The sequence below is a fragment of the Equus przewalskii genome, chromosome 15 (assembly GCF_037783145.1).
Source record: "Equus przewalskii isolate Varuska chromosome 15, EquPr2, whole genome shotgun sequence".
Lineage (NCBI taxonomy): Eukaryota > Metazoa > Chordata > Mammalia > Perissodactyla > Equidae > Equus > Equus przewalskii.
Window position 1 is genome coordinate 75239865 of NC_091845.1, and position 23796 is coordinate 75263660.

Sequence of the window (23796 nt, forward strand, 5' to 3'; positions counted from 1 at the left end):
CTAGAAGCAGACTGAAAAAAGGCAGAGCAAAGATCCACTACAGTGAGGCAAATGGCTTCGGTGGAATTGATGATAGGGTGATATTTGATTAATTTCTTCCAGGAAGTGACGTATGTGTATTTTGCCAATAGCCTTGAGGTCTTGAACAAATCGATATTCTTGTCTGTTTGGTTTCTTTACTAGTGGGATGAGAGTGTTACAGGGCAGAGCAGGAGAAGACCTTTGTATGTAAGGCCTTCAACTATGGGTTTGAGCTCTTCTTTTGGCTTAATGGATATTGGGAAACTTTGGGTAATTGGTAGAATGTATCTGAATTTTAGTAGGTTCTGCTTCCATTATTTTTCCTAACTAGCCCATAGAGGGTCAGGTATGGTGTCAAGATCTTTATCTGGAATATGCATCAAATAAAATGGAGAATGCAAAGATATATTTAGAGTAGACAATTGCTTATGAATAGAGAAGTTCAAACCTCAAGAAATAGTCCCTCTAGTGTTTTGTTTTTTTTTAAACATTGGCACGTGAGCTAACAACTGTTGCCAAATTTTTTTTTTTCTTTTTCGTCCCCAAGCCCCCCAGTATATAGTTGTATATTCTAGTTGGGAGTGCCTCTGGTTGTGCTATGTGGGACGCCGCCTCAGCATGGCCTGACCAGCAGTGCCATGTCTGCACCCAGGATCCGAACTGGTGAAACCCTGGGCCACCAAAGCGGAACGTGCAAACTTAACCACTCAGCCACAGGGCTGGCTCCTCTGGTGTGTTTTTAATGTGACAATTGTATGTGTAAAGTATGTCTCTCCCTGTTAAATTTGCAGGTATGTTATCACAGTACAGGAAGGAATGTTTCCAGTCAAAGGCTCAAGGGTTACAGTTAAAGGCTGAGAGATAGGGAAAATCTGTGAGTTATTTGAAATACCAACCACCTGTGTGGTGCGTTTACTCCAAGGGAGAGGCTGAGCAAAGGTGGCAGGGTTTAATATGGAAGCAGTAGCACTTGTACTGATTTTTATTGGAAATGTTTCAGGTATGGTTTTTAAGAGACTTTGCCCAACTTTTCAGGCTTGTTTTTAGACCCTTGGGTTTATTGCAGTAAGAGAGATTCTGTAGGTCCTTTTCCGGGTCAGTCCAATCTGTTTTTGTCATCCGGGAGTTAGCATCTGCAGTTCTGACCAATATGTATATGAGTGATATAAGTCAGGTAATTCTGGGTCATACGCACTCAAAAGAATTCTAACTTCTATGAATATTTGCTTGTCTTGTCTGAATTTAAGGAAACCTTTACTAATAGCTCTTAATTCTGCTTGAGTCCAAGGTTTAAACTCTCCAGTTGCCTAAATACCTGGTGCATGGGGGATGGGTCTTTAGAGGCAACTGGCATTTTAGGTTCTTGGGAGAGTTCTTGGGAACAGGTGGGGAGCCTGGACCAGGGGAACTGGAGTTGATGGAAATGCAGAAGGAGAGATGGAAGGGCAGGGGAAGAGGGAATCTGGAACAGGGAGGCAACAGGGGATAAAGATGGAGGATTTACTAGAGAAATAACTCTACTTTGTTCTTGTTTGTCATATGCTCATTAGCTTTGGCCCGAGAATCTTTTAACGAAGCAATTTTTGATTCAGACTTTTGTTCCGAAGCCTCTTTATGCCCAATCAAAAAATGCTGCCCGTTGAACCTAAGAAATCTTGTTCCTGATCTTTTCTAGGGTGCCTCCCCACTGAACAATTTTGTTCAAGTCAAATCACCCTTGGTGTAGCTATTCCATTTAGAGAGACACAAGAAATAGGATTGTATTGAGAACACATATAAGAAGCAGGCATTTTGCCTGGAGGAGGAGAGGATTTAGACTTAGATGACCCCATAAGAGCTGGTGATGGTGGGTAAAAAGCGATGCTTGTGCTCCTTGTGTCTTAGGCCCCCAAGCTGACTGTTGACTGCCTCTGAATGCAGACCCAACAGTCTCCATCCCCTGGCAGGTGGAAAACCGGACAGAACACTCTTTCTGGATCAAAGCCAAACTCTCAGGACAGAAAAAGTCAGGACAGAAGAACCTCATCTGGTTTTATTGATGACCCACAGCAAAGTTTGTCCAAAGGGATGCTGGTCTGGCGAGAACTGCAAACTCATCAGACTGTGAGGCTGGCTCAAATGACAGGCCTACAGGACCTGTTACTGTGCTCTACTCAGCGATTCCCTTTCTTGTGGAAACACTTTTAGAGAGTACAACACAAACAGAAACATAAAAGAGAGTAAAAGGGGATGCACAGGAATGGCTTGATTCCACCAAGGATGCCAAGTAAATGGAACCCATAACAAAACCTGGTACCAAACTGACAATAAATAGCCAAGGAACTCAATGCAGTGAGAGAGTTCAGACCTAGTGCTGACTTACCACATTCACAAGGACTCGATAAGCTGAGAGTAGCGGGGTGCACAGTGCCTCCATGGATACCGCACCTGATTGAAGCCTGGGGTCCATGGCGATGGGTGGTGCAGACTATATCTCACTGGGGCCTCCAGGAAAACTGAAAATAAACAAAGGCCACTCAAATGAGAACAAGCAGAGACGATTTATTCAGAGCTTCCTACACCAAGGGAGTCAGCCCCATCACTTGCATTTGACGGAGACTTATGGGCAGGCAGGGGAGTAGGAAAGCTTTGTAGTGGAAAAGCGGAGGGCTTCAGGTGTGTCTGACTGGAGGTTGTTGGCGTGGGGAGGCTGGAGGCAGGTTAACTAGAAGCAGGGGATCCTGCACGATTGATTTGGTTTGTGTGTTTTGTGTCTTCGGCATAGCATATGTGGCTTTCTCTAGCTGATCCTGAGTTGGAATAGGGGGTGGAAATTAGGGAAGCTCACAGTAATTGACCAAGTTCTAACCATTTTGGGCCAGTTACTGCAGAAGTTATGGTTTGGCTTCTGAGGTGGTGGCTACAAAGATTGTGGGTCAGAGTTCTATTGTCATATGTGATCTGGCAATTGTCCATCTGTATATTCAGTCTCTCAGATCCTGTTATCCCCATGGCTACCAAGGAGCCCAGCTCTCTAATGGCATCCTGCCGTCACTGGCCAACTCTGGCCCACTGAGCTTCTCAATGAGATTGGTGCCTCTCCAGTGCATTCCTGATTGCTTTCTTACACAATGACCTTCTAGGCCCTCTCCCACGTCATAGTAGCTGAGATATTATTCAGCCTTAGGTAGGATATCCTCTGAATAGTACCCACTGCTCTGGATCTTTTGATCCTTTATTCTACTGTCTGCCTTGGCAGTTATGGCATTTCTACTTACCTTTGTGTAGGACATTCTTTTCTCCGAGCTCCCAAGAAGCCACCTGTCTGAATGTGAGCACTGTCTTACACGGTCCTTGCCAGGGTGTTCAATCCTATAGTATGGGAGAGTGCTTCTAAACTGATAAACTCTCCCCTCACTAGGCTGACATCCAGCACCCTAGGCCCTATCTATACTTGGCTGCTGCTGGTATATGTTGAGTGAGACCTGCAGCTCTTCCAGGGCATATGCAGTCCCCTTCCTTATGTACATGCCTAGCATTTCCCTGACTGGATCATATTATGCTTAACTTTAATTACTGGCCTGGGGGTGAAGACAGGGCATGAGGGTAGATCTTGAGGTTGGTGCATATTGTCTTGCCAGGCACAGGCTTCTGCATCATCTTACAGCAAGGGAGGAGTGCCAACTTTTGACAGAGAGGATTGAGAAAGATCTGGGGATTCAAGATATTCAAGTGTGTCTTCCTGGTGGTTTCCATCCAATGTCTCAGGGCCCAATCAGGCTGTGACTTCACCATTACATACTTGCCTAGTTTGAGAATTCAATATTCTATGGTACTCCGCTAGCCCTACAGCAAATCCTGGGCCCAGTCCTCAGTCATCACCCCCACCCCTTTTCAATCCAGGAGACATAAGCCTATTTGATGCTGCCGAGGAGACCGTATGGATCTCGTATTTAGGTTTTATTGTAGTTAGTCACCCTCAACCTTTCATTCTTTTTCTAAAATGCATTGATTGTCTCAACAAAAGCCATTCAATTCCATGCAACTTATAAATATTACCTCTTATACTTACTCTGTCTCCAAAATTTCTCAAATGCCTGGGATATTGCCAATGCCAGGGTATTCCCTTCTACAAGTATCCTAATCAGTTCACCATCAATTAAGATCTTATCTGCTTTGCTGTAGCATGCCATGGGCTATTCATGTTCCATGATTCAGCTCTGAAATCCATTTTAGTGGCTGCTTCCTATGACAACTCCAGGCACCAAGTGTCTTAAATTAGTTTGGGAAGACTCTAAGACGGAGATTTGCATGCAGGAATTGGGAAGAATAAAGGAAATATGACTGAGCAGATGGAAATGTTGAACTGGGTTGCAGTTGCAACACACGCCTCAGCCAACCCACTGAGAACTCTAGAATTGGGATGGTCCTTCAGAGTTGTCTCAAGTCAAGTGAATTGGGCCTATACACCCCCTAAATGAGCAGTCATTAGAGCGGACTGTCTGTGGAGGTCGAGGGTAATTCCTGGAGAGCAACTCAGCTGAGTTAGCTGCTAATACTTCCAGCAGTCCTGATGGGGTGGGTATATAGACAGTCCACCCCAGCATACTACAGCATTGGAATTGGAAATTGGGCCATGTTGATGGCTTGAGGAGGAGAACTGTGATTTTTGAGTGGCAAATTATATGAGCTCCATATGCTCGGTTCTGAGTTCTGAATCTTAGGGAACCAGGAAGAAGCAAATACAAACTTCAAACATGGAGCAGAAAATGAATTGCATTCAAATTGTGTCCACAAAAAAATTTTCTTTGCCCAGGAGGAAATCAATCTCATTAAATGTTGCCAAATAATTGGAGATTTTATGCCTGAGGAAATGGAATTATTGAGCTAACTGATACAGAATGTAAAATAAGAATGCTTAAATTCTTCTAGAGATAAAGGAGGAGATAATACCCATGAAACAAGAAAAGAAGTTTATATGACATTGAGCAAAAATTGTGAAATAAGAGCAGGTAGATATTAAAAAACCCCAAGTAATTAGAAGTCTTGAAAAGGAAAAATGCAGTATTTGAAATGAACACTGTCCTATGAAGAACATAGTATTTTGAAACTAGAAAATGACAGAATCAGTGAATTTGAGGAGAGAAAGTGGGTTATTATACAGGGTAGAAAAATACAGATATTAAGAGACAGAGGGGGAGGGGCATTGATTAGGCAGCACGACCATTTCTGTAATAGAAGTTCCAGAGATTGGAGAGTGGTTCAATAGTCCAAGAGATAATGACTCACTCTTTTCTGAGATCTAAAGAAAAAGTTAATTCTCCAGATTTAGAAAGCTCAATGAGTTGCAGCAGCCAAAATGTCTACTGCTGAACACATTAAGCTGAAATCGTAGAACATCAAAGTCAAGAAAAATACTAACGTAAACAGCCTAATCCCTTACAAGGAAATGGCAATACAAATGACAGGGCCACTCACCTGCAACAGGAGATGACAGGGAAAACAATAGAGCAACATCTTTAAAGTAGTGAAAGAGGACAGGCTTTATTTTAGAATTCCAAACCCAGTGAGAATATGACATAAGTTTAAAGGTGTAACTGAAATATTTGCAGACATACAAAACTAAGATTTATAAACAGGCCACAGCTGAAAGAATTTTAACGGGTATATCTTGGTAAAAGATACAAAGAGGACTGAATGAAGGAGCGGAATGCAAGGACAGAAGGTGGGCAAAGACACTGGCACAGCATGTGGGTAAAGCTACATAATAGTGATTGATGCTCAACAGACAACACTAGCATCTTGTGGACTTCAGCTTTAGCACTGATAATTTATTTCGTTATAAAATATGACACAAGCCTGGTAAAATAATGACATTTTAAAATTAGGAGCAGAGCCTATCTGGTTGTTTTTTAAAAACAACAAACAAAACAAAAAAGACCTCAGGATGGAATTAGAATTGTACGACATAATGTGGAATAGCAGAAATGCAAAGATACTTTGTCATTAGAAGGCTCATCAGTGCAAATCACCACACGAACAGATAAAAAAAAAAACTACAAAAAATCATCCTTTGCATACAGAAAAAAATGTGTCAAAATTTAATATTTAAAACCCGTAAAGTGAGCCTGCAGTTCTTGCCTTTCCCCTTTCACCTTTCTCTCATCAGGTCCTCAGAAGGGCATCCAATTTTTAAAATCCTGAAGCCCCAAGCCTGGTGTCATTTGCCAGGTTTCTGTTGCCAGTTTTCTGTATGTACCCCAATGACCCAGAGGCTCCATGTAGCTTTTTATGTCTACATGCAAAATTAAAAGTGCCATTTAAAATAATTTGATAAAACCTTTGTAGTCATTTAGCCAAAAACAACCAAAACAAAAATCCAAAATTTTTCATGATCAGAATGACTGAGAACTAACTCTTCAATAGGATATAGGTTATCTACCCACTGTGTACAGAAAAGATCATAGTTTCAGAAATTTAGAAGCATTTGCATTAACAAAATGCATAGACAGGGATGCCCCTGTCAACCATACTGCTCAACCTAGAGCTGAGGGAATAGCCAATAAAAAAAGTTAAGGAAAAATAAGATGTAAGAGGCTTGTCAAAAAGAGAGACAACATTCTCATTATTTGGAGATATTATTGTCTTTGTCAGTCAAATAAGAGACTCTACAGACAAGGCATTAAAGAAATTAAGTAATTTTGCTGGATACCAGATCAACATAAGAAACAAATTATTTCTATATGTCAGTAACAATGTACAAAATATATTTGGGATCTTAGAACTATAAAAACACAGAATCTTTAGAATTATAAACTTTCGCAGGACAGGAGAATTATATTAAAAATATATAAGAAAAAAAAGAATGGAAAGAGTTGGTTCTTTTGGGAAAAAACCAACCAACCAACCCAACAATATAGTTAAACTCTTAGCTAACTTAGTCATTACAAAAGAGGAGGGCTCGTGATCATTGTTCCCCATCCGCGTTTGTTTTGTATCCAACAAACGTTTGTCCACATACAAGTATTTGTTAGATTCCCCAAAAGGGGCTAGCCACATAAAGAAAAGGTCAAACCAGTGAGAAGGTTGTAATAACCTAGCACGGGCACTAGGGCCCAGACCCATTAAACCTAAGAAATTCAGTAATTAATTTGGGAGAAAAGGGGTGCAGTGGTAGGGTGTTGGAGAAAGGATGGATTTTTAGAGAAAAGTGCTGGAGCCGAGGTTCCAAGCTAAACTGGGAGGAATGGAGCTCCTCAAGGTGACTTCTCCAGAGAGAACAACCTAAGCGGCCATCTGGACGTCGCAAAGTACACTACATTTCAAGTAGCATTTCTTCGCCCTGGTCATCTTCCTTCTAGATGTTCTAGTTCTCCACTGATCTAAAATTCTCCGATGCAGCCTGCATCAAAAAAGCATCTGTCTGTTATACACGCTTGGTGATTCCTGTAGGTTGTGCAATGGACACACAGCTGTTATCAGAAGACCTTCTCATGATCCCCAGCCCGGTGCCCAGGGACTGTGGGAGGCGGTTCATTCCTCGAAGAGGCGTCTCCGGGCCTTGCGCGGAGGACCAATAGGGCGCGGGGGGCGCGCGTGGGGACCTGGACTCGGAGAGGGAGGCAGAGGTTGGAGGGGCGAGGTGGGAAAGGGCTCCAGAAGGTGGAAGTCCAGCTGGTAGTAGGGGCCAGGAGAGCGTCTCTCTGGACTAGGGGTGGGGGCCCAGGGCGAGGGCTCTGGGACGCGGCCGTGCGGGGAGGGGCCGGACTCCCTTCCAGGCGAGGGGCGGAGCCCAGCGACTGAGCCGGCTGCAGGGGCCGCCCAAGACGGCGGGAACTCAGGGTCGGCGTCCTCGTCGTAGGCCTCGACTTGGGCGGCGACCTCCGGGACAGATGCGCAGAACAATCCCTGCTCGACGGCGTCGGCGTCCCCGGGAGCGCCCGGGAAAGCGGCCGGTTCCAGGCCGAAGGGCGAGTGGGCCTGGCCTCCGGAGCGCTGGTCGCCGGCGTCCAGGAGGGCCTGGGGGACCAGCACGAGGGTGTGATCTCCGAGAGACACTTGCAGGACCGACGTTGGCTCGGGCTCCAGCAGCAGGTCGACGTGGTCCAGGGGCAGCTGCAGGGCGCAGCCCGCGGCCAGGACCACGACGGAAGTGAGCGCGGCCGGGGCCGGGGGCCCCACCACGTCTTGGAGGCTGGGCGCCGGCTGGGCCTCGAGGCCGGCGGGCTCCTCCCACCGGCGGCGCTTGGCGGGGCCGGGTCCTCCGGGCTGCGGTCCCCACCAGGGTGCAGGGTAGGCGCTGGGGCTGCGGAGCCGGCTGCCCATCACGTCGACGCGCTGCGGGCTTTGCTCCCGGGGCCTGGCGGAGGGCATGGGGGGCCGTGTCCTGCACGCGGTGACAGGTCTGGACGCCAGCAGAGGCGGGCTGCGGGCGGGCGGGGCGCAGGCCGGCGCGACGCGGGCGAGTCGTGGGAGCTCGTGGGGCGCCGCGGGGAGGCCGCGGTCCTGGCTTCTCGGGGAGCCGCGCAGGTGCAGCGCTGGGCCTCGCGCGTTCGAATCTCCTGCTCCTCACCCCGGCCGGTTTGCGCCCCGGACGGCCAGTGGTGTTGCAAGTGACGCCTGCCTAAGCAAAGTCGCAAAATGTCACGCTAAGCCCCGCCCCCTGCGAGGCTCCACCTGTGGAGATCGCGGTATCTGTGCAGCCCAATAGCAGCGGCTGTAGCTGGTATGTGGCTGTCGGGAAATACTTTTACAGGCCTCTAGGGGGCAGAACAACCGTGCCACTGGGCTTCCAGGGTCAAGTTCTGGGCCTTCCTTGTGTAGATCTCAAATGCAGAAGACCTTAATTGGAAAACTGATTGCCTTTCCAGTCCACCAGTGGAACGCTGCACAAGGACACCGAGATGTAAGCCCCCCTCCTCTGAGGCCCTGCCCCGGAAGTGACCTCCACTCTTCTTTTGGTCCAATAGTGAGGTGAGTTTTTGAATGATGCTGTTGTACCTCTGTTCCCCTAAGTTGTAAATAACTGTCGCATCCTTTCAGCGGTGTTCAGTTTGAGTGTGATAATAGCAGCCCCTGCATGGTGAATTTATTACTATACTATGTATATATAACAGTGTAGTACTACAGTAAATATTATACTACTATCCACTGAAGTAAGAGTTCACGTTATCTGATTTGACCTAAACTACAGCGCAAAGCGTATCTACTTTTAGCCTAGCTTACAGATGATGAAGATGTCCTGCAGCTAGCGGAACCGGGTCTGACCCGTCAAGCTCCGCTTATGATGCAGCCCTGGATCTGAGTGTCAATTTAAAGGTGTATCTGTGCAGTGTATTGTGGCCGCCAAAGGGAAGGTGTGGCTTAACTGCTGATCTAGTGTTAATAGGAGAAAATACTCAATACTGATTTTGGAGCAGGTAGTACTTTTGAATGGCTACAGAGGATGATGAAATGTTTCCTCCCATCCCTGTCCCTTATCCACGTGATTGCTCACGTTGTCCCTTTTTACAAAATGGCAGTCTATATACTCTCTCTTTGTTTTGGTAAGGAATGTTTGCCCTGAGCTAACATCTGTGCCAGTCTTCCTCTATTTTTGGTATGTGGGACGCCACCACAGCATGGCTGATGAATGGAGTAGGTCCCCGCTGGGGATCCAAACCGGCTAACCAGGGCCAGCAAAGTGGAGCCTGTGGAACTGTAACCACTCAGACACAGGCTCACCCCTATATGCTCTCATTTTAAGGACTGCATAGCGTTCCTATATACGGCCTTTAAATTTGTCAGGCCTCTCTTGATGGACATTTAAACTAGTGGTCTGTGACTTGGCGCTGTTGGCATTCCCTGGCGCATTTGTGGAAATTTTACATTCTTTGCTTATCCCGGAGCCACAGAGTCAGAATTCCTAAAGCGTGGGAATTCGCTGTTAAGTACTTAAAAAAATTTCTGTTTTACGCTAAAGATTAAGGTCTCAGAACTTGTTTTCATTTTGCAGTTGAGGGGTTCAGGTAGGGGGGCGATTTATGTTCGCAGCCAGGGCCCTGCTTGTCGGTGACAAAGTTACGAAGGGAACATAAGCTTCCTCGCCTGCATTCAGGGTTTTTCCCTGCACAACTGGCCCGCGTCTGACGGCTGGATTTCCGGCGTTCCCCGCTGCGCGGCGGGAATTTCCCAAGGTGGCGCCACCCAGGGGCGGGCTCTGGTTGCCGCGTTGGGGGCCCTCCCCGGAACCTGCGGGCCCAGCGGGGTGGACGTGGACGCCGCTGGCACATACGCCCTGGCGTTCAGGTGGTGGGAGCAGCTGCTGTGCTCCTGGTATCTGGGCAGAGGGCAGTGCTGATGGAGCAACTTGCAGGATGTGGCTGCTTTGGCCCTCAGGAATTGTCTGCGACCCTTGAGCATTCCATGCTCGAGGAATAATGGGGACACCATTCAGGGGAGTGAGGGTGGACGTGCCATGCTGTAAGGGACAGATGGATGAGCCCAGAGCCGGGCAGGATAGAGGGAGGGGCTCGGGGTTCCTGGCCTGGCCAGTAGTGGGGCTCAGAACGCTGTGGAGCCTGTCCTTGGCTGGTGCCACCTCGTGCTCACCTGACCTCAGCAGTTTCACCGGCGAGCTCATCATTGTCCTGGGCCTTGTGAATCCTCACTGTGGCCTCGCCTTCCAAGGGAATGTTGGTCCTGCCCCGAGTCAGAAGCAGCTAGCGGGGGTCCTGGAGTAGACGCACTGATTTCGTCTTCTAATTGGGTGATCGTGGGCAGTCACCTTCTCTAAGCCTCAGTTTCCTTACATGTAAAATGGGGAGAATGCCATCTCCTGTGCAGGGCAGTTGTGAAATAATGTATGTAAAATGTTCTCGGAACATAGTTAAGTCCTTAGGAAATAGTAGCTATTTACTGTTTATTATGTTTATAATCTGTCTCTCCCGCTTAACGGTATCAGTCACGCTCCCAGCATCTTGAACAGTGCCGGGAATGTAGCCAGTGTTCAATGAATGGTAAAGAATACCACCATCATCGTCATGGTCATCACTAAGAAGGCGGCTGCTCTGTTAGAAAGTACTCTTCCAGGTGTTTTCATGGGATAATATCTATACGGCTCAGGAATGGCTTGCTGAGCACCAGATCAGCCATCTTTCCTCCTGCCTGACTTCACTTTCTTCCCAGTGACCAATGACTATCCGTGTGGATTATCAAGGACCACTCATTGGGCTTCCGTGGTGTCAATCAACACTGCCTAACCAATCAGCATGAATTCCTCGAACCACTGTGGGGGCGGGATTAGCAAATATATCTTCAGCTTACCGGCAGGGTACACGGTGACGCAGACAAGTCCAATTGGGAAAAGAAAGCCGAGGGAACGTGCGTACGAGAAGCTAGGCACGAAGTGGACGTTGCTGAGTGGGACTCGAGAGTTTCTTTAGCAGTGACCGTCTGGGCACTGTGAATCCTTTGTTGGTTCATTTGGGACCCTGAGGCCCTGGCCCAGGGCTTTAGGCCCGACAGTGCTCTTGGCATTAGCTCTAATGCGGGCCTTTCTGTTATTCTCCATAATTGGCTTTAAGAAATTCCTATTTATTTTTATTCACACAAGTAATAATACTGCCAAACTTCTCAAACTGTGCTTTCTTTGAATGGAGCTGAAAGATGACCCCCCCCCCCCCCCCAAGGAGATCAGACGAGTGGAAGCAATTGCATTCAGCAGGGCATTCCCCCCACTCCCCCCGCCGTGCTCTTGAGATCTCTGGGCAAACAGGACCACGCAAATCCCAAAGGAATTAGGGCCAGGATCATGGCGGGCCGGAGGAGGGATGACTTTTAAGCCACCGTGGTAGCTGAAGCGCTTTGTTAATGCAATTTCTTAGCTGTGTGCGACAGAAAGTAGACGAGATTAGGGAGGTCTTCTAAAAAAAATTCCTGTTTATTTTTATTCACATAAGTAATAATGTCTGAATACATTTTCAAAAAAATCTAAACATCGTTACTGAGTATTTATCCAAAGGACATGAAGTCAATAATTCAAAAAGATATATGTACCCCTATGTTCATCTCAGCATTTTTCATAGTAGCCAAGATGTGGAAGCAACCCAAGTGCCCATAACGGATGAATGGATAAAGAAGATGTGGTATATAGATATATAATGGAATACAATTATCATGTGATTTCACTTATATGTGGAAGATAAACACATGGACAAAGAGAACAGATTGGTGGTTACCACAGGGGCAGGGGTTGAGGAAAGTGAAAGGGGTAAAGAGGCACATGGGTATGGTGACGGATGGCAACTAGAGTGCTGGTGGTGAACATGATGCAGTCTACACAGAAACTGAAATATAATGTATACCTGAAACGTACACAATGTTATAAGCCAATATGACCTCAATAATATAATTTAATTAAAAAAATCTAAACAGTGTAGTTAAAGCTGTAGTGTAAGTGGAGTGTGTAAGTGGAGTGTTCAAGTCCCCTACTATTATTGTGTTGCTGTCTATTTCTCCTTTTATGTCTGTTAATAGTTGCTTTATATGTTTAGGTGTCCTATGTTGGATGCATAGATATTTACAAATGTTATATCCTCTTGTTGGATTGTTCCCTTTATCATGATGTGGTGCCTTTGTCTCTTGTTACAGTTTTTGTTTTAAAGTGTATTTTGTCTTATGTAAGTATTGCTACCCTGGCTTTCTTTTCATTGCTATTTGCATGGAGTATCTTTTTTCATCCCTTCACTTTCAGATTGTGAGTGTCTTTAGGTCTGAAATGTGTCTCTTGTATGCAGCATATATATGGATCTTGTTTTTTTTATCCAATCAGCTACTCTATGTCTTTTGATTGGAGCATTTATTCCATTGACATTTCAAGTACCTATCGATAAGAATGTACTTATTGACATTTTCTTACTTTTTTAATGGGTGTTTTTGTAGTTATTCTCTGTTCCTTTCTTCTCTCCCTCTCTTCCTTTGTGGATTGATGGCTTTCTTTAGTACTACGTTTGGCTTCCTTTCTCTTAATTTTTTTGGTATTTATTATAGGTTTCTGGCTTATGATTACCATGAGGTTCATATATAATAAGCTATGTATATAGCAATCTATATTAAGTTGATGGTCTCTTTAGTTTGACCTCTTGCTAAAAGCTCTACTCTTTTACGCCCCTCCTCCCATATTTTATGTTTTTGATATCATATCTAACCTCTTTTTTTGTGTGTGTGTATTCATTACCCTCTTATCATGGAAATAGACAATTTTAGTACTTTTGTCTTTTGACCTTCATATTAGCTTTATAGGTGGTTGATCTGCTACCTTTCCGGTATATTTGCCTTTACCAGTGATTTTATTGGTTTTTTTTTTTGGGATAATTTTCTTACGTCTATTTGTGTTTTTCTCTTTTCCACTTAAGTAAATCCCTGTAGCATTTCTTGTAAAACTTGTTTCTTGGTGATAAACTCCTTCAGTTTTTGCTTGTTTGGGAAATTCTTTCTGTCTCCCATTCTGAATGATAACCTTGCCAGGTAGAGTATTTTTGGCTGTAGATTTTTTCCTTTCAGCACTTTAAATATATCGTACCACTCCCTTTTAGCCTATAAGGTTTCTGCTGAGGAGAAAGCTGATAGCCTTATGGGGTTTCCTTTGTGTGTAACTTGTTCCCTTTCTCTTGTAGCTTTTAGGATTCTCTCTTTATCTTTAATTCTTGACATTTTAATTATAATGTATCTTGGTGTGGGCCTCTTTGGGTTTATCTTGTTTGGTGCTGTCTGTGCTTCCTTTACCTGGATGTCTGTTTCTTTCCTTAGGTTAAGAAAATTTTCAGTTATTATTTGTTAAAATAGATTCTCTGTCCCTTTGTCTCTCTCTTCTCCTTCTGGGACACCTACAATATGGATGTTAGTGCACTTGATGTTGTCCCAGAGGTCCCTTAGACAGTCGTCGTTCTTTTTTTTTTTGAGGAAGATTAGCCCTGAGCTAACTACTGCCAATCCTCCTCTTTTTGCTGAGGAAGACTGGCCCTGAGCTAACATCCATGCCCATCTTCCTCTACTTTATACATGGGACGCCTACTGCAGCATGGCATGCCAAGTGGTACCATGTCTGCACCCGGGATCTGAACCAGTGAACCCTGGGCCACTGAGAAGCGAAACGTGCGAACTTAACTGTTGTGCCGCTGGGCCGGCCCCAGTCCTTGTTCTTTTTAGTTCTTTTTTTCTTTTATCTGTTCAGCTTGGGTGATTTCCTCTGATTTTTCATCCAGCTTGCTGATCCATTTTTCTGTATCATCTGCTCTACTATTGAGATCCTCTAGTGAATTTTTCATTTCCAGTGTTGTATTCTTCATTTCTGATTGGTTCTTTTTTATATTTTCCAATTCTTTGTTGAAGTTCTCACTGAGTTCATCCATTCTTCTCCCAAGATCACTGAGCTTCCTTATGGCTATTCGTTTGTACTCTCTGTTAGGTAGATTGTTTATCTCTGTTTCAGTTAGTTCTTTTTCTGAGGTTTTGTCCTGTTCCTTTACTTGGAATGTATTCCTTTGTCTCCTCATTTTGCCTCCTTCTCTGTGCTTATATCTATGTACTAGGTAGGTCAGCTATATCTCCCAATCTTGGAGAGGTGGGCTTATGTAAGAGATGCCTTATGAGGCCCAGCAGTGTGCTTCCCTCTTGTTACCAGTTCCAAATGTTCCAGGAGTGTCCCCTGTGTGGGCCGTGTTTGTCTTTCTGTTGTGGCAGGGTTGCTGTTGCTGCAGGTGCCTGGGAAGGCTAGGCTGTGCCCCTGGCTGGCTGGTTGTAATGCTTAGCTGTGTGTGGCTGCTGTGGTTCCTTCAGTGACTATTGGGCATGGGGAGCCCCAGCACAGTTGGCTGCAATGTCTAATAGCGCATTCCTATTGCAGTTTTTCTGTTAAGTGAGTAGGCCCCCAGCATGGCTGGTTGCTAGGCTCAGGGGCTTACAATTGTTGTAGGCCTCTGGTCTGCAAGGCTGTTGTCAGCTGTCTCAGGATTGCAGCTGAGTGGGGCTGGCCTCTCTCTTTTTTTTTTTTCAGTTATTTTCTAGGTTTACAATCATATGGTCTGCAAATGTATTATTTTTCCTCCTTTTGAAGTTTTATACATTTCTTCTAATTTATTTCTTCCCTCTAATTTTGTTGGCCAGCACCTCCAGTACACTGTTAAATACTAGTGGGAAAGTGGCATCTTTTCCTTGTTCTAGGCTTCGGTGGGAATGCTGCTAGTGTTTGCCCATTAAGCATGATACTAGCTATTGCTCAGAAATAAATGTCATGATAAAGAAGTATCAATCTCTTTCTGTTTTATTGATCTTTTAATGCCTTATTTTGAAATATTTCCAAATTTACAGAAATATTGCAAAAACAATACAAAGAACTCCTGTTTCTCCTTTATCAACTGTTAACATTTTGCCACATTTGCTTTATCATTCTGTCTCTGTCTCTCAGAAAGACCATTTTCTGAGAGTAATATATATTCAAGGAATATATATTTTTTCTTGAATCATTTGAGAGTAAGTTGTATATATTAGTCCTCTTTACCTCATAAAATTTCAGTGTATATTTCTTAACAAGAATATTCTCTTACACATCTTTAGCAGTGTTCTCAAATTCAGAAAAATTTAACATTGATGCCATACCTAGTCCACAGTCCATTTTCCAATTTTGTCGATTGTACCAATAATGTCATTTATAATCTCTTTTTCTCTCTCTTTCTATACCTATACCTTTTTTTTTTTTTTTTGCCTGTAAGATGCAGGTTAGGATCATGGATTGCTTTCAAGTGTCATATCTCTTTAGTCACCTTTTATTTGGAACAGTTCCTTAGCCTTTCGTTATTTTTCAAGCCATTATATTTTTGAGAGTTATAGGTCGTTATTTCTTAGTTCCTTAATTTGAGATTCTTTGATGTTTCCTCATGATAAGATTAATATGCAGTTTGGCTTCAATACTAATAAGTGATCTTGTGTCTTTCTCTGGAGGCACATCATAACCATTTGTCCCTTACAGATGCTGTTTACTTTTTCAATTTAATGATTACTAGTACATTTATGGAGTTGGGCAACCACCACCACAATCCAGTTTTAGAACATTTTTATCACTTCAAAAAGTTCCTTCATGCTTGTTTTCGTTTAATCCTTGCTCAAACCCCTAGACAATCGCTGATTGCCTCTATCTGTCTCTATAAATTTGCCTTTTTACTAGATATTTCATATAAACGAATCATAGAATTTGTGTCTTTTCTGTCTGGCTTCTTTCGGTTGGTGTGCTGCTTTGGGGTTTATTCCTGTTGTAGCAGTTATTATCCATGCTGTATCAGTATTTCATTCGTCTTACTTGCTGAGCATCTATTGTATGGATATACCGCGTTTTGTTTATCCATTCACCAGTTCTTGCACATTTGGATTCTTTCCAATTTTTGGCTACTCTGAGTAATGCTGCTATGAGCATTCATATACAGGCCTTTGTGTGGACATATGTTTTCATTCTCTTGGATAGATTCCAAGGAGTGCAATTGTTGGGTCAAATGGCAACTTTGTGTTTCACTTAAAAAAATCCTGCCAAATGATTTTCCAAAGTGGCTGTGCCATTCTACACTCCCACCAGCAATACATGAGGGTTCTAGTCTCTCCACATTCTCACCAACACTTGGTATGGTCTGTCTCTTTTGATTATAGCCATTCTAGTGGGTGTGTTGTAGTATGTCATTGTGTTTTTAACTTGTATGTCTCTAATGACTAATGATATTGAACATCTTCTCATGAGCTTATTAGCTTAGTGTATGTCTTCTATGGTTAAATATCTATTCAAATCTTTTGTCCATTTTCAAATTGGGTTGTTTGCCTTATAATTGAGCAGTAAGAGCTCTTTATATATTCTGGATACAAGTCCTTTAACAGATATTTTCTCCAAGTCTATGGATTATTTCCCCCTGCCCTTGTTTTACTGAGATATAATCAACATATAACATTGCATTAGTTTTGGGTGTATCTAAAAAATTCTTTTATTTTGGTCTGTGCCAGGCTTCCTTTATTTTGTATGTCGGGTGCTGCCACAGCATGGCTTGACAAGCAGGTGTGTAGGTCTGTGCCCAGGATCTGAACCTGCAAACCCCAGGCTGCTGAAGCAGAGCTTGTGAACTTAACCACTATGCCACTGGGCTGGTCCCTAAAAAAAATTCTTATTGATGACTTTTGAAGTGCATATCTTTTAAATTTTGATGAAGTTAAAAATATCAATTTTTAAAAGTGGATTGTGCTTTTGGTGTTGTATCTAAGAACTCTGTCCAACCAAGTTCATGAAGATTTTCTCCTATTTTTTGGAGAAATTATTAGTTTTAGCTTTTACATCTAGATCTGTGACCCATTTTGCGTTAACTTTTGCCTGTGGTGTAAAGTAACAGTTTAAGTTTATTTTTTGAATCTGCGTATTCAATTGTTAAAAAGACTGTCCTTTTTACATTGAATGGTCTTGGTACTTTTGTCAAAAACAAATGACCATAAATGTAAAGATTTGTTCTGGACTCAAAATTCAGTTCTATCAATCTGTTGTATGACTATTCTTGTGCCAATACGACACTGTCTCGATTACTGTATCTTTTGAATAAGATTTGAAATTGAGTAATGTAGTCCTTCAACTCTGTTCTTTTTAAAAATAGTTATGGCAATTCCACATCCTTTGCATTTCCATATGAATTTTAGGATCAGTTTGTCAGTTTATAATAAATGCCTGCTGGGTTTTCATAGGGATTATGCTGACATACTGTATAGATCAGTTTGGGTAGAATTGCTATCTTGACAATATTGATTCTTTCAATCATGAACATGCTTTCAATCGTGAATCATAAACGTCTCTCCATTTATTTAGATCTTCTTTAATTTCTCTCATCAATGTTTTGTTGTTGTCAGTGTATAAGCCTTACACTTATTTTGTTAAATTTACTCCTAAGTATTTTATTCTTTTTGATGGTATTGTGAATGGACTTGTTTTCTTAATTGCTTTTGAGATTGTTTATTGGTAGTGTATAAAAATACAGTTGATTTTTCTATATTGATCTTGTGTCCTGCAACCCTGCTAAACTTGTTATTAGTTCTGGAACTTTTTTGGTGGATTCTTTGGGATTTTCTACATTAAGATCCTATTATTTGAGAATAAAGATAGTTTTACTTTTCACCTTCCAATCTGGATGTCTTTAATTTCTTTTTCTTTCCTGGTTGCACTGGCTAGAACTTCCAGTAAAATATTGAATAGAAGTAGCAATAGTGAAATCTTTGTTTGTTTCTTTTTTTTTCATGTTGTACATTACATCCCCAGCCTTGTTTCTGATCTTAAGGGGGAAGCACCAGTCCCCCTTTCACCATTAAATATGATGATAGCCATGGTTATTTTAGATGCCCTTTATCAGGTTGATAGAGTTGCCATCTAGTCTTAGGTTATTGAGAGTTTATGTCATGAATGAGTGTTGGATTTTGTCAAATGCTTTCTTCTGTATCTATTGTGTATATTACATGGTTATTCTTTATTTTATTAATATGCTGTATTACATTAATTTGGTTTTGGATGTTAAAGCAACCTTTATTCCTTGGATAAATACCCCTTTGCTCATGGTGTGGAAATCATTCCTCTTTGTTGTTTTATTTGGTTTTCTAATATTTTGTTAAGGATTTTTGCATCTGTGTTCAGGAAAGATATTGGCCTGTAGTTTTCTTTTCTTATGATGTCTTTACCTGGCTTTGATATTAGGATTATACTGGCTTCATGCAATGAGTTGGGACATGTTTTATCCTCCTCTATTTTATGAAAGTTTGTGAAGAATTGGTATTATTTCTTCTTTAAGTATTTGACAGAATCCACTAGTGAGGCTATCTGGGCCTGGACTCTTCTTTATGGGAAAATTTTAAATTGTTAATTCAATTTTTAAAAGCTTATTATAGGTCTATTCAGACATTCTATTTCTTCTGACGTCAGTTTTGGTAAATTGTATTTTTCTGGGGATTTGTCCATTTCATCTGTCATCTTTTGTTGGCATAAAGATGTTTATGATATTTTCCCATAATCCTTTTAATTTTGTTTTTACTCAATTCAAAATATTTTCCAATTTCCTTGTGGGTTCTTCTTTGACCCATGTGTTATTGAGAAGTGCATTGCTTAATTTATAAATATTTGGAAAATTTTCAGAGTTCTTTTTGTTGTTGACTTATAGTTTAATTCTGTTGCATTTAGAGAACATACTTTGTATGATTTGAATCTTTTTACATCATACCGAGACTTGTGTTATGGCCTAGCATTTGGTCTATCCTGGAGAATGTTCCATATGTACTTTATTTATTTATTTATTTATTTATTTTAAGATTGGTACCTGAGCTAACAACTGTTGTCAATCTTCTTTTTTTTCTCTGTCTGCTTTTTCTCCCCAAATCCCCCCAGTAGATAGTTGTATATTTTAGTCGTGGGTCCTTCTAGTTGTGGCATGTGGGACACCGCCTCAGTGTGGCCTGACAAATGGTGCCATGTCTGCGCCCAGGATCCCAACCAGTGAGACCCTGGGCCACCAGAGTAGAGCACGTGAACTTAAGCACTTGGCCACAGGACTGGCCCCATGGGTACTTTAAAACAATGTGTATTCTGCAGTCATTGGGAGGAGTTCCATATATGTCAGATGGAGTTGATTGATAGTGGTGTTCAAGCGTTCTCTGTTTTTGATAATTTTTCTGTCTAATTGTTCTGTCAGTTATTGAGAGAGGAGTATTAAGACCTCCACTTGTAATTGTTGAATTGTCTATTTGTCATTTTAATTCTGTTGGGTTTTGTCTCGTTTATTTTAGTACTCTATTGTTAGGTGAATGTACATTTATAATTGTTATGTAGTCCCAATTTTTTGATCTTTTTATCATTATGAAATATCTCTCTTTTCTTATAATAATACTTCTTGTCTTGAAGTCTACTTTTCTCCAACATTAATATAGCCACTCCTGCTTTCTTATGGTTACTATTTGCATGATATATCTCTTACCACTTTGACTCATTTGTTTCTTTGAATCTTAAGTGTGTCTCTTATGGACAACAAATAGTTGGTTGCTTTCTTCATCCAGTCTAAAAATTTCTACCGTTTGGTTAGGATGTTTAGACCGTTCATATTTATGGTAATTAGTCATAGGGTTGAATTTACACTTGCCATTTTGATATTTGTTTTTGAATTACCCTCTTTTTTGTTCCTCTGTTGCTCCTTCATTTATTGAGTTAAATAAATACTTTTTTGTGTATCATTTTAAATTTCTCTGTTGATTTTTTAAACCATATTATTTTGAGCTATGTTTTTTGTGGTTGGGATCTGGGGATCACAATATGCATCTTAGTTTATCATAATCTACTTAAGATTAATACTAACTTAGTTCCAATAATATATAGAATCTTTGCTCTAATATAACTCCATTTCCTCTTCTCTGTTCTATAATTTCACCTATATTATATTTATATATGTTATGAATCTAATAATATAGTATTTTAATTATTGTATTGTACAGTCTTATGTCTTTTAAGGAAGTTAAGAGAAGAAATGAGAGAATGTATTAGAGTATTTTTAAATTATAGATTTTATTTTTTAGAGCAGTTTTAGGTTTACAGAAAAATTGAGTGGAAAGTAGGAGAGTTTGTATAAAGCCCCTACCCCCACACGTGTACGGTCTCCCCAACTATCAGCATCCTGCACCAGAGTGTTCGAGTTGTTCACCTGATGAACCTGCATTGACATATCGCCATCACCCAAAGTCCATAGTGTGCATTAGGGTTCGCTAGGTGTTTTACAGTTCTATAGATTTTGACAAATGCATAATGACATGTATCCATCATTATGTTATCATACAGAATGGTTTCATTGCCCTAACAGCCCTGTGCTTTGCCTATTCATCTTTCCCTCCCCCTTAACCCCTGACAGTCACTGATCTTTTTGCTGTCTCCATAATTTTACCTTTTCTGAAATGTCATATAGTGGGAATCATACAATTTTCAGCCTTTTCAGATTGGCTTCTTTTACTTAGTAATAGGCATTTAAGATCTTTTCATCGCTTGATAACTCATTTATTCTTTAGTGCTGAATAATACTCCATTGTCTGCATGCACCACAGTTTATTTATCCATTCACCTCCTGAAAGACATCTTAGTTGCTTCCAAGTTTTAGCAATTATGAATAAAGCTTCTATAAACATCTGAGTGGAGGTTTTGGTGTGGACATAAGTTTTCAACTCCTTTGGGTAAATACCAAGGAATGTAATTGCTGGATAATATGGTAAGATATTTAGCAGGTTTAGCTTTGTTAAAACCTGCCAGGCTGTCTTCCAAAGTAGCTGTGCCTCTCTGCATCCTCACCATCAGTGAAGGACCGGTTCCTGTTGCTCCTTTGTTAGCATTTGGTGTTAGTGTTTTAGATTTTCATCGGATATGTGGTGATACCTTATTGCTGTTTTAATTTTCATTTCCCGTGTGACATATGATATGGAGCACCTTTTTGTATTCTTATTTGCCACCTGTGTATCGTCTTTGGTGAGGTGTCTGCTCAGCCCTTTCCCCATTTTAAAATCAGGTTACTTACTTTCTTATTGTTGAATTTTAAGAGTTCTCTGTATATTTTGGCTAACAATCCTTTATCAGATATGTCTTTTGCAAATATTTTCTCCTAGTCTGTGACTTGTCTTCTCATTCTCTTAATAGTGTCTTTTACAGAGCAGAAGTTTTAAATTTTAATTGTCTAACTTATCAATTATTTCTTTCATGGATTATACCTTTAGTGTTGTATCTAAAAAGTCATAACCACACCCAAGGTCATCTAGATTTTCTCCTATATTATGTTCTTAAGAGTTTTACAGTTTTGCATTTTACATTTAGGTCTGTGATCCATTTTGAGCCAATTTTTGTGAAGGGTGTGAGGTCTGTGTCTAGATTCTTTTTGCATGTGTATGTCTAGTTGTTACAGCACCATTTGTGGAAAGACTGTGTTTTCTCTTTTATACACCTTTTGTCCTTTGGCAAAGATCAGTTGACTCTATCTATGTGGGTCTATTTTGGGATCTTTATTCTCTTCTATTACTCTATTTATCTATTCTTTTTGCCAGTGCCACGTTGTCTTGATTACTGTATCTTTATAGTAAGTCTTACATAGGGTAGTGTCAGTCCTCTGACTTTGTTCTCCTTCAGTCTTATATTGGCTGTTCTGGGTCTTTTGCCCCTTCGTATAAACTTTAGAATCAGTTTGTCTGTTTTCACAAAAACCTTGCTGGGATTTTGATTGAGACTGTGTTGAGACTAGAGATAAAATTGGGAAGAACAGATATCTTGATAATATTGAATTTTACTTTCTATGAACATGGAATATCTTTCCACTTATTTAGTTCTTCTTTGATTTATTTCATCAGAAATTTATAATTTTCCTCACATAAATCTTGTACATATTTTATAAAATTTGTACCTAGGTATTTCATTTTTTGGGTGCTAATGAAAATGGCAGTGTGTTTTAATTTCAAGTTAAAATTTGAATTTCAAATTCCAGTTGTTCATTGCCATATATAGGAAAGTGATTGACTTTTTAAAAATTAACTTGCTGTAATCGCTTATTAGTTCCAGGAGTGTTTTTGTTGATTCTTTGGAATTTTCTGCATAGACAGTCATGTCATCTGAGAACATAGGCAGTTGTATTTCTTCTTTCCCAGTCCATATACCTCTTATTTACTTTTCTTGTCATATTGCATCAGCTAGGACTTCCCATATAATGCTGAATTGGAGTGGTGAGAGGAGACAGCCTTGCCTTGTTCTTGGCCTTAGCAAGGACAGCTTCTATTTCTTACCCACAAGTATGATGTTAGCTGTAGGTTTTGTAGGTGTTCTTTATTAAGTTGAAAAAGTTCCCTTCTATTCCTAATTCGCCATGTGTTTTTTTAAAAATCATGAATGCGGGTTGGATTTTGTCAAATGCCTTTTCTCCTTCTGTTGATATGATCCTGTGATTTTTCTTCTTTAGCCTATTGATGTGATGGATTACATTAATTAATCTTCAAATGCTAAACCAGTCTTGCATACTTGGTATAAATCCTACATGGTCATGTTGTGTAATCTTTTTCTACATTGTTGGATTCTATTTGCTAATTTTTTTTTGTTGTTGAGGATTTTTGCATTTATATTCACAAGAGATATTAGTCTGCATTTTTCTTTTCTTGTAATCTCTTTGTCTGGTTTTGGTATTATGGTAATGCTGGCCTCATAGAATGAGTTAGGAAGTGTTCCCTTGGCTTCTATCTTCTAGAAGAGACTGTAGAGAATTGGTATAATTTCTTTCTTAAATTTTTGGTAGAACTCACCAGTGAACCCATATGGACCTGGTGTTTTCTTTTTGGGTAGGTTATTAATTATAGATTAGATTTCTTTAATAGATGCAGGCCTATTAAGATTGTCTATTTCTTCTTGTGTGAGTTTTGGTAGATTGTGTCTTTCAAGGAATTGGTCCATTTCATTTAGGTTAGCAAATTTGTGCGCAAAGAGTTGTTTATAATATTCTTTTATTATCCTCTTAGTTTCCATGAATTCCCCTCCTAGTGGAATTCATGTGATGTCTCTTCTTTCATTTCTGATATTAGTAATTCATATCTTCTCTCCTTTTTCCTTAGCCTGGTTAGAGGCTTATCAATTTTGCTGATCTTTTCAAAGAGCCAATTTTTGGATTTGTTGATTTTGTCTTTTGATTTCCTGTTTTCAGTTGCATTGATCTCTGCTTGAATTTTTATTATTTCTTTTCCTCTACTTACTTTGGATTT

The 23796-nt window shown here is 41.1% G+C and overlaps 1 protein-coding gene across 1 annotated transcript; it reads right to left on the reverse strand.

Moving 5' to 3' along the window:
- Positions 1–7225: 7225 nt before the first annotated feature.
- LOC103554658 (proline-rich protein 23A-like) lies at positions 7226–8325 on the reverse strand. The gene has a single exon (XM_070576378.1). It carries the CDS (start codon positions 8323–8325, stop codon positions 7534–7536), a length of 792 nt encoding a protein of 263 aa, XP_070432479.1. The 3' UTR covers positions 7226–7533.
- Positions 8326–23796: the final 15471 nt, after the last annotated feature.